General features: G+C 39.2%; 1 protein-coding gene across 3 annotated transcripts in view; it reads left to right on the forward strand.

Moving 5' to 3' along the window:
- Positions 1–13,117, forward strand: part of LOC146970421 (pituitary adenylate cyclase-activating polypeptide type I receptor-like) — a 30,029-nt gene that overhangs the window by 9,247 nt on the left and 7,665 nt on the right. For all 3 annotated transcript variants that reach the window (XM_085803991.1, XM_085803990.1, XM_085803992.1), the window contains exons 3-9: positions 1,206–1,299; positions 7,014–7,124; positions 7,242–7,342; positions 7,422–7,519; positions 8,406–8,538; positions 11,421–11,574; positions 12,034–12,094. In XM_085803991.1, the coding sequence (XP_085660117.1) occupies positions 1,206–1,299; positions 7,014–7,124; positions 7,242–7,342; positions 7,422–7,519; positions 8,406–8,538; positions 11,421–11,574; positions 12,034–12,094 (752 nt within the window). The remainder of the gene's footprint in view (positions 1–1,205; positions 1,300–7,013; positions 7,125–7,241; positions 7,343–7,421; positions 7,520–8,405; positions 8,539–11,420; positions 11,575–12,033; positions 12,095–13,117) is intronic.

A 13,117-nucleotide genomic window follows, 5' to 3' on the forward strand; every position in this document is an offset into this window, starting at 1 on the left:
TCACATTTGATTGGATAAATTTAATGTACATGCCACAGAGTGCGGGATGAGTCATCAAAAAGAGAGAGGGATTATTGCATAAAAATAGACTGACTTATAAATGCTTTGACACATTTTTGACACATAGCAACAGCAATGAATGCAGGAAAACATTCGTTTCTCAGTGAATTATCACCTGCATCTTCCAGTTTCAATCAGCTTTACGGAGCATTATGCTGAGTGTGAGATCACTGTTTAGCTGTCTGGCTTTGCAACTTTACTGTTTTGGTTCATTCTCGCCACTGTCATCACACTGTTTTTGGCTACTGCGAGCAACTGTTTTTAATAAAAAGGCACTAAAAACATCCTGCTCTGCACTAAAACAGCAGGCAGCAACTATCGCTGGTGAACATGGTGGAGTATTCAGCAGCTACAGAGCCACATTTTTCCCCTCAGGAGTGGGTAGAGACTAGGGTTGCAAAATTCCGTGAATTTTCAAAGTTGGAAACTTTAATTAACGGGAATATATGGGAATAAATGCGAATGAATCCGAAATTTACAAAATTGAAGGTAACATTTTACTCAACATTCATGTTTTTGTTGTTCAGTAAAAGAATTGATTGTTCATACAAGAATTAAAACTTGATAAAGTTCTACTCACAAATAAATCTGTTGAAATGTCATGTTTTTTAATTGTATTATTTTGCATGGATGTCTACTTATGACAAAACAAAATATTTACATTTATGCTTGGATATGATACAGTTTGTGTAAATTACCCCTAATTTCCAGTTAATTCCCATGAATTCCCCCAAATTTCCCAATAATTCCCATAATTCCCATGGAAAGTTTCCAATTTGGAATATTTGCAAAATTCTCCATCTTAACTTCCCATGGAAAGTTTCTGGAAATTTATCGGAAATTTACTGGAAATTTTCCGCCCCATTGCAACCCTAGTAGAGACCAAAAACAGAGCTAAAGAGAGCCAACGGTGGACACAGTAACGTTGCAGATGTGTGAGCATCATGTGGTTAGAACAAACACAAACCTCATGTCAACTACCGGTAATCAAATCAATTTCACGTGAGCGGACGTGGACATGTGTTAAGTGGCGCCCCTCACAAGAAGCTTATTAAGACCTTAAAGACGCTGTCAGTGATGCTGTGGATCACTGTAATCAGTGTGGAGGGTGACTCTGTGTGTGTGTGTCTGTGCGTTTTCTCCAGGTGGCCTCAGAGTCCGAGCACTGCATCATCAAGCGTGAACATGAGAAATGCATGGAGCTGATCGAGCAGCACGACCCCGAAGACCCCGAATTAGGTAAGCGAGGATGTATGACTGTGTGTGTGTGTGTGTGTGTGTGAGAGAGAGACTGTGTATTGTGTGTGTTCTCACATCTTTCTGTTTGGATAATCTGGCACGAAAACCACCAGTTTTCATGCCTCTGCTGCTGTGATTAAATTGTTTACCTTTTGGTTTGCTCAGGAAAACACAGAGCTGCTGATGAATGTCATGCAACTTTCCCAGAATAAATTAAACACAGGCTTTTTCTTTTCTTTCTTTTTTTTTCCAATTCTTGACAGTCTGGTATTTTTCAGTTTACCCAATCAGTTTTGAAAAAGGTCACAGAGAAACATGTTAGGATGACAGAGGAGTGCAGCTTTATATCATGTTCATGTTACAGATACATCACCTTGGAAGACCGCTACGTTGCAGTGGCAACAATCGGCTGACAAGCAGTTCACAAACCAAATGTCTGCCTGTAACGTCACGCTGAGCTGCTTTCGCATTTTTTTCCCACATGTCCCCTTTTTTTCCTTTTTCTCCTTTTTCAAAACACAGGAAACTTGCTCTGTGATTCCTGGAAGCAATTATTTTCTTGGCTACACATTGTGGTTTTCATTAGCAACTGCTGCAAGCCTCCCGCTGCTCCTGAAAGTTGCACAGCACACTGCATCTCCCAGACTGCACTGTGACTCACGGTTTCAGTGACAGCCACAAGCTCCCTGGGGAACAAACAAAAAAACACATAAAAGATTCAGAGTGGGTGAGATAACAAGTTTAAAGAAGAGAGGAGCTGTAAGTTCAGCTCGTTTTTCATCTCTAGATCTTAAAGGTCGCAGTCTTCCTACAAAATGCATCTGAACTTTTTTAATGTTTTTATCTAAAGTTTGATGCTCCCACCATAAAGATATCATTTATACAACAAAAAAAATCCATAATTTGTTTTCAGTTGAAAGTTATACTGTTGTGTTCTTTTTACGTCTATATTGAGCCATCTATTTTCAGACTGTAGTCACACGTTCGCCTGCCTCAACCCTTAACTGATCCCTTCCTACTCCTTCCCTTTAAAAGGAGCCGTCCAGTGTTTCTGCTGACAGCAAATCGTTGATTAGGCAATACAAACTCCTGCTTTGCAGAAAACCCAACTCAGGGCCTGAGAAAAAGCTAAGAAAAGAGGAAAAAGAGCTTGCAAGAGGTGTCCTCTTTTAGCTTTGTCAGACAATTTTTTTTTTTTTTGGTTTATTTCCAAATGATTTATTTGTTTTATACTTTTAATTGAGTTGCTCTTGCCTCAGGTTAGTCTGCAGGTCGTGTGAAATTGCTACATAATGATTTGCTGTCAAGTGCTGTAATCAACGCCCAGCTGAATTTAGAAAAGGACCTGTCCTGCACCTGTTTATTATTTTTCAACTAAACCGTCTTCATGTGACACTTTGTCCGATGCTAAATGAGAATGAAATTGATTGATTCAAATTGGTGGTTGGATTTTGGTACCTAATCATGACTGTCACCACACAGAAAAGGGCCACTGACTGAATCCCCTTTTAGAGGAACTTAAAGTTAGAGCTCAGGCAACCACTCAGTTGATTAGTGACTGACTGATAGAAGGATAGAAGATTGATTTCACTTTTCCAATGTGATAATCTACTGTGTTTCTAATATTTTGATTCTTTTAAATTGAATATCTTTAATCATTCTCTACCTTAAAATCTCTTGTCAAACAATTTGATGATGTCACTTTAAGTAGGTTATAATTTTTAGGTTAAAGTGGATTTTTTTCACTATTTTCTGACATTTTATTGATGAATTGATTAATGAAAACCTATGAAAATAATCTATTACCTGTCACATCCAGGTGCAGATCTTTCAAATCAATGTTTAAAGATAATTCAGAATATCTGATCAGTATTCTGCTTCAGCTGCACCACAGAAGACACAAACAACACATCTCGTTGAGTCCTTCACTTAGATCGGTTTCAGTGAGAAAGAATCCACCTGTCTGTGTTTGTGTGCATGTTCTCTACACCACGTAGTATGTGCGGTACGTGTCTGGTCTGTGTCTTTGCAGCCTAGTGGTGAAGGTTCAGTATAGTGTGAGACGGTGCGAGGCGGCCAGTGATGCAGACAGAGTGCTTTATTAAGCCGGTTACCTCTGTAGCTCAGTGCGGCTCATTTGGCTCCGATTTGCCCTTTAAAAGGTAATTGGCTTCGTGTCCGGCTCACCAGACAGAACCAAAACAGATTAGAGAGCCAAGCAGAATAGAGAAAGGTCTGCAAACACACACACACACACACACACACACACACACACACATGTCCAGGAACACATGCACATCCACACATCCACAGATGCATGCTCGCTGAAAAAGACTCTAAATGCATGCGAGTGAACACACACATCCAATCAGAGTTGCACCTGCCTCTGCAGCAGCAGCAGCAGCAGCAGCAGCAGCAGCAGCAGCAGCGCTATAAAACCACCCGAGCACAAACAACGTGGTAAAAACTGGAGAGATGGTGAGAGAGAGAGAAAGAAAGAAAAATAAAGAAGGGAAGGAGGGAAGAGGAGGTGCTGAAGATAAAGCACACGGGAGCAGAAAAGAAAGAGTCAAAGCTGTGATAGCAGCACTGAGAATAACTGATGTGAGATTCACAGTGAGCATGAGTCAGGTGAAGATGGAGGCAGAGGAGGAGAAGGAGATCACAAAACAAAACAAAAGATTGAAGGCTGGTTAAGTAACGTTTGTTTTCAGCTTGTTAGTGATAGATGAGTGGATCAGGTTGGATTAAACCGAGGAAAAAACAGATCAGATGCACTGCAGTGATTTGCAAAACTTTCAAACCTGCACCTTTCATTAGGGTTTTAGAGTATTTAGAGGGTATTAGTGTTGTAGGTGTACAACAAATCCCCCTTCAAGACGGTCACTATGTTCACTTTTGGAGGTTTAAATACACTGCTACACTGTGAACTAGACCAAAAAACCTAACAGATGTGGTACTGTTCAACCATCGAAGCTAATTCACTTTGACACCTCTGTTTGACACACACACACACACACACACACACACACACACACACACACACACACACACACACACACAAAAAGACAAGATTAAACACTTCTCCCTGGAGATCACATCTGCTTTGTTTGCTCTGTCATAACCTCACAGTAATTATCAACATCATCTACTGACTGTTGTTGACCTATTTGAGTGTGAGGGTTCAGATCTGTGTTACAGAGTGATAGTGGTGAAACATAATCAGTAACCGTGAGGTGAATCAGAGGCTGCTAAGATAAAAAACACTGACTACATTTCCAGTAACAATTTGAATTTGAATTTATTAAAGGATAGCCCCCTTGAGATGTAGCATCTCATTTTCAAGGGGGTCCCTGAACAAACATAGACATAGAACACACAACATCAACAATACACTACATTACATTGTAGACATACATAACATGACAATACAACAAATACAGACATCTTGCTCACACACTCCCACATACCACCTCTACCCCCATAAATTTAACAGAATAGAAATATTAAATAACATAGTAGGAATAATGAAATAACAAAATGGAGAAAGAAAGAATAACAATGAATGAATGAATCAATTAAGTAATTAACTAAAAACATGAGCAATTTTGACCTCCTGAAACAATGAAAAGAGGTAATAGAACGCAAAAAAGGAGGGAGATTATTCCAATCAAATGGGGCTTTATATTGGAATGACCTTTTACCAACCTCTTTAGAGAATCTAGGAACAAAGAAATAAGGGAAGTTAGTATGTCTAAGTGGGTATGGCGAGTTGTATGGAATCATAAGTTCTTTTAAATAAGGAGGACAATTAAAATAAATACATTTGAAAAGAAAATGGAACCAATGAGATTGCCTTCTAAATTTGGGTTGTAGCCAGTTCAGAGAATCAAACATGAGACAATGATGTGTTCTAAAAGGACATCTCAAAACAAATCCACATAAGGAATTAAATAATATAGTCAGAGATTTAAGATGAGTGTCAGAGGTGTTTTGATAAACAACATCAACATAATCAACATGGAGCCTGATGGACTTATGGAGCAGAAAGACAAGGAACTGATGAGAGAGAAAGAGAGAGCTATACGGCCTCTATTGAATCATGAATTACCGGTATTATTATTATTGCTATTAGTAGTAGTAGTAGTAGTAGTATTGGTTGTTGTTATTATTGTTAATTTTATTACTACTATTGTTGTTGTTACTGCACATGAAGTTGTTATTTTTTCAGTGAGTGTTGAAATGCTCAAAGGAAGCATGGGGTCTGTATATGGTGGGAAAATATTATGATCAGCTGTGATATCAGTTTATATTCTTGATCATAAGATCTAATATGTGCAAGGAAATGCTTAACTATTGGCAAGAAACGTGTTGCATAATGTTTCCTGTTCATGAACCCGAGATTGAGATAAGAGGAAAGAGGAAGCTGGTCTCTGGCTGACACACACACACACACACACACACAGTGAAGGGTCGTGTGTTGACTTTAAAGTGTGACAACGACACTTAGAAAGACATGTTCTGGTTTGTGAGTCTTTATTAAAAGAGAATTGTGTGTGTGTGTGTGTGTGTGTGTGTGTGTGTGTGTGTGTGTGTGTGTGTGTGTGTGTGTGTGTGTGTGTGTGTGTGTGTGTGTGTGTGTGTGTGTGTGTGTGTGTGTGTGTGTGTGTGATATCATTCGTTTTAGCCCACTGTTTCAATTAATGTGTTCATTTATCAGCCTGGGTGAATCAATAACAGAACAGAGAGTTGATTGATGTGTAGTTTTTATTCGTGTTCCTCGGGGAAACGATGTGTTAAAAGCTCTACAGTGTGTCTAATGTGGGTCTGTCTGTGACGTCGGAGGAGATCAGCTGCTTAAACCAGAGATGCTGACAACAGGTTTGCATCATTAGCTCCTTTAGCATAGATATGTATCGTTTGTGCGTCTTTAAATGCACCTTTTCTCATATTTGACCACAGCATCCTCCTTCAGAGTTTCCCCCTGACACACTTCCTGCAGGTTGAAACATTAATAATCAACTTTGTTTTTATAATGACAATATCTATCAATCAATCAATCAATCAATCAATCAAACAAACAAACAAACAAACAATTTTTCATACGAAGAAGCAGCTTAAAATGGTTTACATAATAAACAAAAAGTACATTTACACACACACACGCATTCACCCACAAAAATTAAAACATTGAGGAATTAAAAAACACTGAGGAAATGCTATCTTACTCTCAACAGCTTTCAGTTTTCTGTGGGGAAGAACACTAGATAGTGGATAAAAAGAGCCAAGTATTTCCCTGCGTGTTTGGTAGAGACCAAAATGGAGCTAAAAGAGAGTTAGCGTTGGACCTACATTCTCCAAATGAAGGATCGTTTCGTTTTGCTCAGTGTTGATTATTAACTGTTTGTTCCCACAGTTGCTGTTTCTCTAAAAAAAAAAAAAAAAAAATACATAGCACATTTTGGCCTCATCTCTGTCGAGGACCCGGAGCTACTCCTATGTTAGCAACAGATTTCTCCATGTGGGTGTCATGAACATGTTCCATATCTCTGCAAATGAAACACAATTATCTCCAGTGTGATTGCTGTGATTTCACTTTTCGACTCTGTTGAATTAGATTAGTGTCATTTCATTTCCTCAGCAAAAAATTCTGCACCAGAGCCTCACGCTGACCTCTGTACGTTCATTTTATCTCGTCCCCCCCCCTCACTCAGTGTGCCCGTGGATGTGGGACAACCTGACCTGCTGGCAGGCGGCCAGCGTCGGAGAAGTTGTGGTGGTCAACTGTCAGGAGCTTTTCCATGACTTCATGAGCGCTGAGGATGGTGAGCGGAGGCAGGATATCACCCGTGTCTCTCATCTGAGCTGACAAATCATTTTTTCATGTAGCTCACCGTTGCTTCTATTTAGTCTCTACTACAGGATATACTTTGTGCTTTCAGATATGGGGAAGGTCAGTCGTAACTGTACGGAGGAAGGCTGGTCTGAACTTTTCCCTCACTACGCGGACGTCTGCTTCTTCTATGACAACACAACCAAAGATGTAGGTCCTCTTGTGCATCATCTACATTTCCTTTTACATGAATGTTGCATAGACACTCACCCTCTTCCTGCAACTCTAGGACATGTACTTCGCTTCGGTCAAGGCCCTGTACACAGTCGGCTACAGCACGTCGCTGGTGTCTCTCACCACTGCCATGGTTATTCTCTGCAGGTTCAGGTGAGCGCCACAGTTTGGCTGGGAAACGGTTTTTATCCAAACATGTTCATAAAATGTCTTCACCATTTGATGTATTCAAACTCAAGTGAAAAAAAGCAAATCATTGACAAACTCAATGTCAAATTAAGGATACAGTTGAAGGGGATTGTTCAAGATTTTGGCAAATTAGCCCATTGTCATAATCCCTATAGTTTTAGGAGTAGGTTCGAACAGCAGAACAGAGCGGTGAGCTGCCCAGAGCTACACTACAAAGGCTAATGGGATTTCTAGGTTTTATATGTTACGCTGTCGTCATATTTTGAACAGCACTGTCTAATCTAAATGGTTTCTATATCCTTATTGGTCATTAATAAAACATGAATTGTAAGCATTTCTAACAGTCACTTCATTCTACATATTTGATATTTGATATTATATAGTACATATTTGAAGCAGGAATACAAAATATTCCCTCATTCCAGTTTCGAAAATGTCATCTTTTGGCTTAGGAATGTTTCTTTTTCTCATATATCCTAGACCAGACAAGCGAAATCAGCAGACTAATAAATTAATGAATGAATGAAAAAATCTACAGATTAGTTACAGCACTGTCCGGCTTATTTTATATACATTAACCAAAACAGGCTCAAAACCAAACTATACAAAATTATGTCAAACTATGTTTAAATGAAAGCTGACTGAGCTGAGACATATTGCACAGTGACTTTGCCATTAGCAAGAAAGCCATGTAAAAACAGCCAAAGGTTCAAAAGCTTAAAAAAAAAAAGGAATAATGAATGTCTTGTTAATTAATGACTATACTGTACGTATATCCCAGCTGATCTGATGAAACTCTGAGAGTGAAGATGAGATGAGATGAGATATATTTTCTCTGTCTTCTCTCCAGGAAGCTCCACTGCACCAGAAACTTCATTCACATGAATCTGTTCGTGTCCTTCATCCTGAGAGCCATCTCGGTCTTCATCAAGGACGGCGTGCTGTACGCGCAGGAGGACAGCGACCACTGCTTCGTACACACGGTCAGTCAAACGACGGCAGCTGATTCATATACAGCACATGCACCGTATGGTCATTTAGAGGCCGTAAAATACACAACACAGGTTCCACGGTTTGTGGTTTTTTATTAGCGTGGCTGCTTGTTTGGTTATTAATGACTAAATAAAACCGGGGCTTTTCAATTCACAACTCTAATTATTTCATTAGTTTAAAATTGAAGCAGATAATTGCGAAATGAGGCCTTTTTATTATTCTAAATGATCCTTACTCGGACAAAATAATTGCAGGCAGGTTTGGAGTCATGTATGAGAAGGTAGCAGGGTATTTGGCGGGAGCACAGTGTTGTCAGGATTATTGGTTAATCAGTTCCAGAGAGCATTATTAAAGGATTTCAGCGAAGTGCAGCCACTCATTTCAGAGAGGGAAACATATGATGGGGCTTGTTCTGCGTGAGGTACAGAGAGAGCGTCACAGAGAGAGACTCGGTAGGAACAGTCATTCTGCAGTCTCTGCTGTTTGATATGCACCTTTTGAAGGAACTTCAATCACATGCAAATTTTTTACAAAAAGTAAACACGCAATTAGATGACTAATACTCCCTGATTACGAATGCAGAACAAGCTCTTAGCCTTTGTCTGGTAGCAACGCATTGCTCACTGTTGTTAAGCAGGCATGATAAATAAACCTAATTAGGAACGCTAATGGCTTCAGCAAGGCCACTGGAAATCTTCTACTCGAGGACCATTAACATATCAATGGTTACTTGCCCCCCCCCCCCCCCAGCCCCCCTTTATTTTTTCGCAACCCTCTGCTTCCCCGCCGTCGCCATGGCAACCACAGGTCATATCACAACATGACATCACCGGGAATCAGATCAGCGCTGTAATTGGTTGACCCCACTCAGAATATGAACTCTGTTCATTAACAGGAACTCATTAGATTACCGTCCACCTGACACGGAGGTGGGTTGTTCCTGTCGGCCCTGAAATTTTAGAGACACACGTTTCGATATTCACTTGTCATCTCAATCAAAAAAAACAAAAAAAAACACCAACATGTTATACTGTAGTAGCCCTGTCGCCCCAGTAACAACGGTCTCTGTTAACACTGTGATTTACTAGAAGTAAGAACATTTGCCTCTGTCTTGAGCTTTTGTAATAAAATCTGAGCATTAAACATGAGAGCTCTATTTTGGAGCTGCAGCAGCTTTATTTAAATGATTTTTCAGGGCTTAAACAAACAAAATATTATGTGTGTTTAGAGTGTTTTAGAGGTAGTGGTAAGCTGCAGGACAAGGCAAACTCCCATTTCCATTCTCTATGCCAGGGGTTCTCAACTAGTCTAACTCTGGGACCCACATTTTCCCATGGTCATTAAGTCACGACCCACTTTTATAGAATTCAAACCAAAAATTTTTTTTTTTTTTAAGCCTTTAAAAAATAATTTTGCTCTTTATTGAGCAAAGTGCATTTCAGAGCACATGAGTGAAACTGAGGAGGACCATGACAACTGCATGTATGGAAGTGAATAAAAAAATATCAAACTGCACAAAATGGAGACCAACAAAACGATATTTGACTTCTAATGCATCTCTGCATTCAGAGCATATTCACAAAAGTGAATAAATATCAAATTGCACAACATAAAGACCCACAAAACAAAACAAGATTCACTGCATTCAGGCCACATTAATAAGAAACTGATATCTTTGCATAGACACAGTCGGCAAGCAAGGAAACGTCACTTCCGGTTAGGGCCGTGGGGGAAAACAAACCGTGTCCCCCATACACACTCATGCAAAAACGCGGCATTTTAAACCTTTGTCAAAGGCTTTTTTGCCATCCTGTCTTAGTTTTAATCACATGTATATGCTGACAGAGAGCTATATTTTTAGAAACTCATCACGATCTGGGTCGAATGTTGTCCGTACATTTAAAAATATTAGGTATTTCACAGTCAGTCATATTTGTCTTCCCCCACGGCTCTGACGCTCTCTTAGTCGCCGCCGGCCGGCTCTAGACACTCGTAGACACTGCCTGAGTTATTGTGTATTATTTTGCACCGCAAATAAATTCAAAAACCACAACCTTAACTTTTATATCGGAACTTCGCTCATCTTCTCCAAACGTGTAACGCTCTGACCGGAAGTGAAGGTTGCCGACCCTGCTGACTCGGTGTAGGCTATGGCTGTGAAAACTTTATATTTTAAGATATACGGACAGCAATCGACCCAGATCATGATGAGTTTTCTAATATATAGCTCTTTGTCAGCATATACATGTGATTAAAACTAAGACAGGACGGCGAACAAGCGTTTGACAAAGGTTTAAAATGCCGCCTTTTTGCATGAGTGTGTCGGCCCTAACCGGAAGTGACGTTTCCTTGCTTGCCGACTGTGTCTATTCAGAGCAAATAATAAGAAACTGAGGACCATTACAACTGCATGTGTTCACGTGACGCGTGCCTTTATAAGTTATTTTGATATCCAACATCAGATGTGTATTAAATATTATTTACTTTTTTGACCAGCTGTCCGCGACCCATCCAGAACGGGTCCGCGACCCACTTTTGGGTCCCGACCCACCAGTTGAGAACCACTGCTCTATGCTAAGCTTTGTTAAACTTTCTCCTGTATCCCGCTTCCTAATCAAATCCAATCTTGACAAGAAAGCAAATGCATGTACTTCCTCATTTCATACTGTCTCAAAATGCATTTTTCTCTGTTTTTTTTATATCTAACAAATGGCGCCTCCAATTTTTTTTTCACCTGCTGACGATATTGTTGCACCAGCTCCTGTCACACTCTGAGTAACCTAAAAGGATTGTACCACATGAGTAGATGTGGAAACGTCCCTCTACCTTTGCTGCACTAATGTGCCCCTCCCCCCTGTGTTCCTCTGTGCAGGTGGCCTGTAAAGCAGTGATGGTTTTCTTCCATTACTGTGTCATGTCGAACTATTTCTGGCTGTTCATTGAAGGACTGTATCTCTTCACTCTGCTGGTGGAGACCTTCTTTCCTGAGAGACGATACTTCTACTGGTACACCATAGTAGGATGGGGTGAGCATCTGGTTTGTCATTAGTGGAGTATTGTGAAAACTTTGAGTTGTCACATTTTTTGCTCATATATAGAGTTAAACGGGAATACACTGCACTGTTTTGAATATGATACATAGTCAGGATTTTTATCCACTTAAGACGACATGTTTGTTGATATTAGATTAAAACAAATGACTCTCTACTGAGGAAGTCCTGGGGCTGTCTTTTTTTAAAAAAAAGCTATTTTATTTTCCTTTGAGATTCCATTTTGAGTTTCCAATTAGTGTAAATACTTTAGTAAAATACAGTGAAGACGATGATGACAGCTTGTGGTAGTTATCTTTTCTTTTGTTTGTTCTATTGATGAATGCAACCACAAACATAAAGCTGTTATTTCACTTCATGTTGATATTTCTAAACACATGAGAGCATCTGTAATCATGACAAATACACTGTATTTTTGATTATTGCTCATCACAGGAACTCCCACCATATGTGTGACTGTCTGGGCCGTTCTGAGGCTCCATTTTCATAACACTGGGTATGTATCATCTTTTTCTCCCCCCACCTCTGTGTATTTTCTCAAGTACTTCACTCTAATGCTACGTTGAAGTACTTCCATTTCTGCTATGACATGTATTTGATAATGAAAACAGCTAGTAAATTTTCATACTCTGATTAATCATACAAAATATAATCAGGTAATAAAATAGTATGACTTTTTTTTAGGGTGAGATAAAAACTTTTATCGACCCCCTTGGTAAAAATGAGAACCAGCAGAGTAGAATAAAAAGTATTTGCCACTTTCACTAGCTTCAACAAGTGATGGCTGCACAATAATCAGTCAATAGTTTTAATCCATTGATTAAACAAAACTTGTGAGTGACAAGTGGTGCAATGTGAATACATTTGCTCATACGTTTCTGCAACGTTCACAGCATTTTGGATACAAAACGTGATAAGATTATAGATTATATTCAGTTATAGTAAACTACCTAACAGTTTATATAATTACAGATTAAATGATTTGTAAAATTATGAGAAAACCTCAACTATTTTCATAGGTCATTTTTTCATTTCTATCTTCTCAAATTCTTCTATTAATCATTTTGAAATATGGAGGGTGGACAAAACATGCAGGATGAAGGTGTCACTTCAATCAGTTAATTGATTTTCTCTGCCTCCCCATTTCCTGTCTCTCTCAACTGTCATGTCAATTAAAGGCAAAAAGCCCCAAAACTATAAAAATATACTAAAAGAAAAATTAAGAAAATACTGAGGAGATTAATTCATAATAAAAACAGTCACTCCCTGCTGTCTTATATAGTAATAGTAAAGAATGAGTCAGTCTTCAGCAGCTGCGATAAGATGACGCTTAGGCTACACATTAATGCATGAGTAATAGTAATGTCATAAAATACCATAAAAGTCACATATACGTCTTCCAGCACTGTCACAATTACCTTCAGAAAGAAAAGAAATATTTATGAACTGTTAACTACTTTCATATTGTGAAAGGCACTTTTGAACTTTTCAAACAAGCAGAGGCTGCGAGGAGGCTGAT

This window comes from Trachurus japonicus, chromosome 17 (assembly GCF_045865225.1).
Source record: "Trachurus japonicus isolate A0001 chromosome 17, Traja_1.0".
NCBI lineage: Eukaryota > Metazoa > Chordata > Actinopteri > Carangiformes > Carangidae > Trachurus > Trachurus japonicus.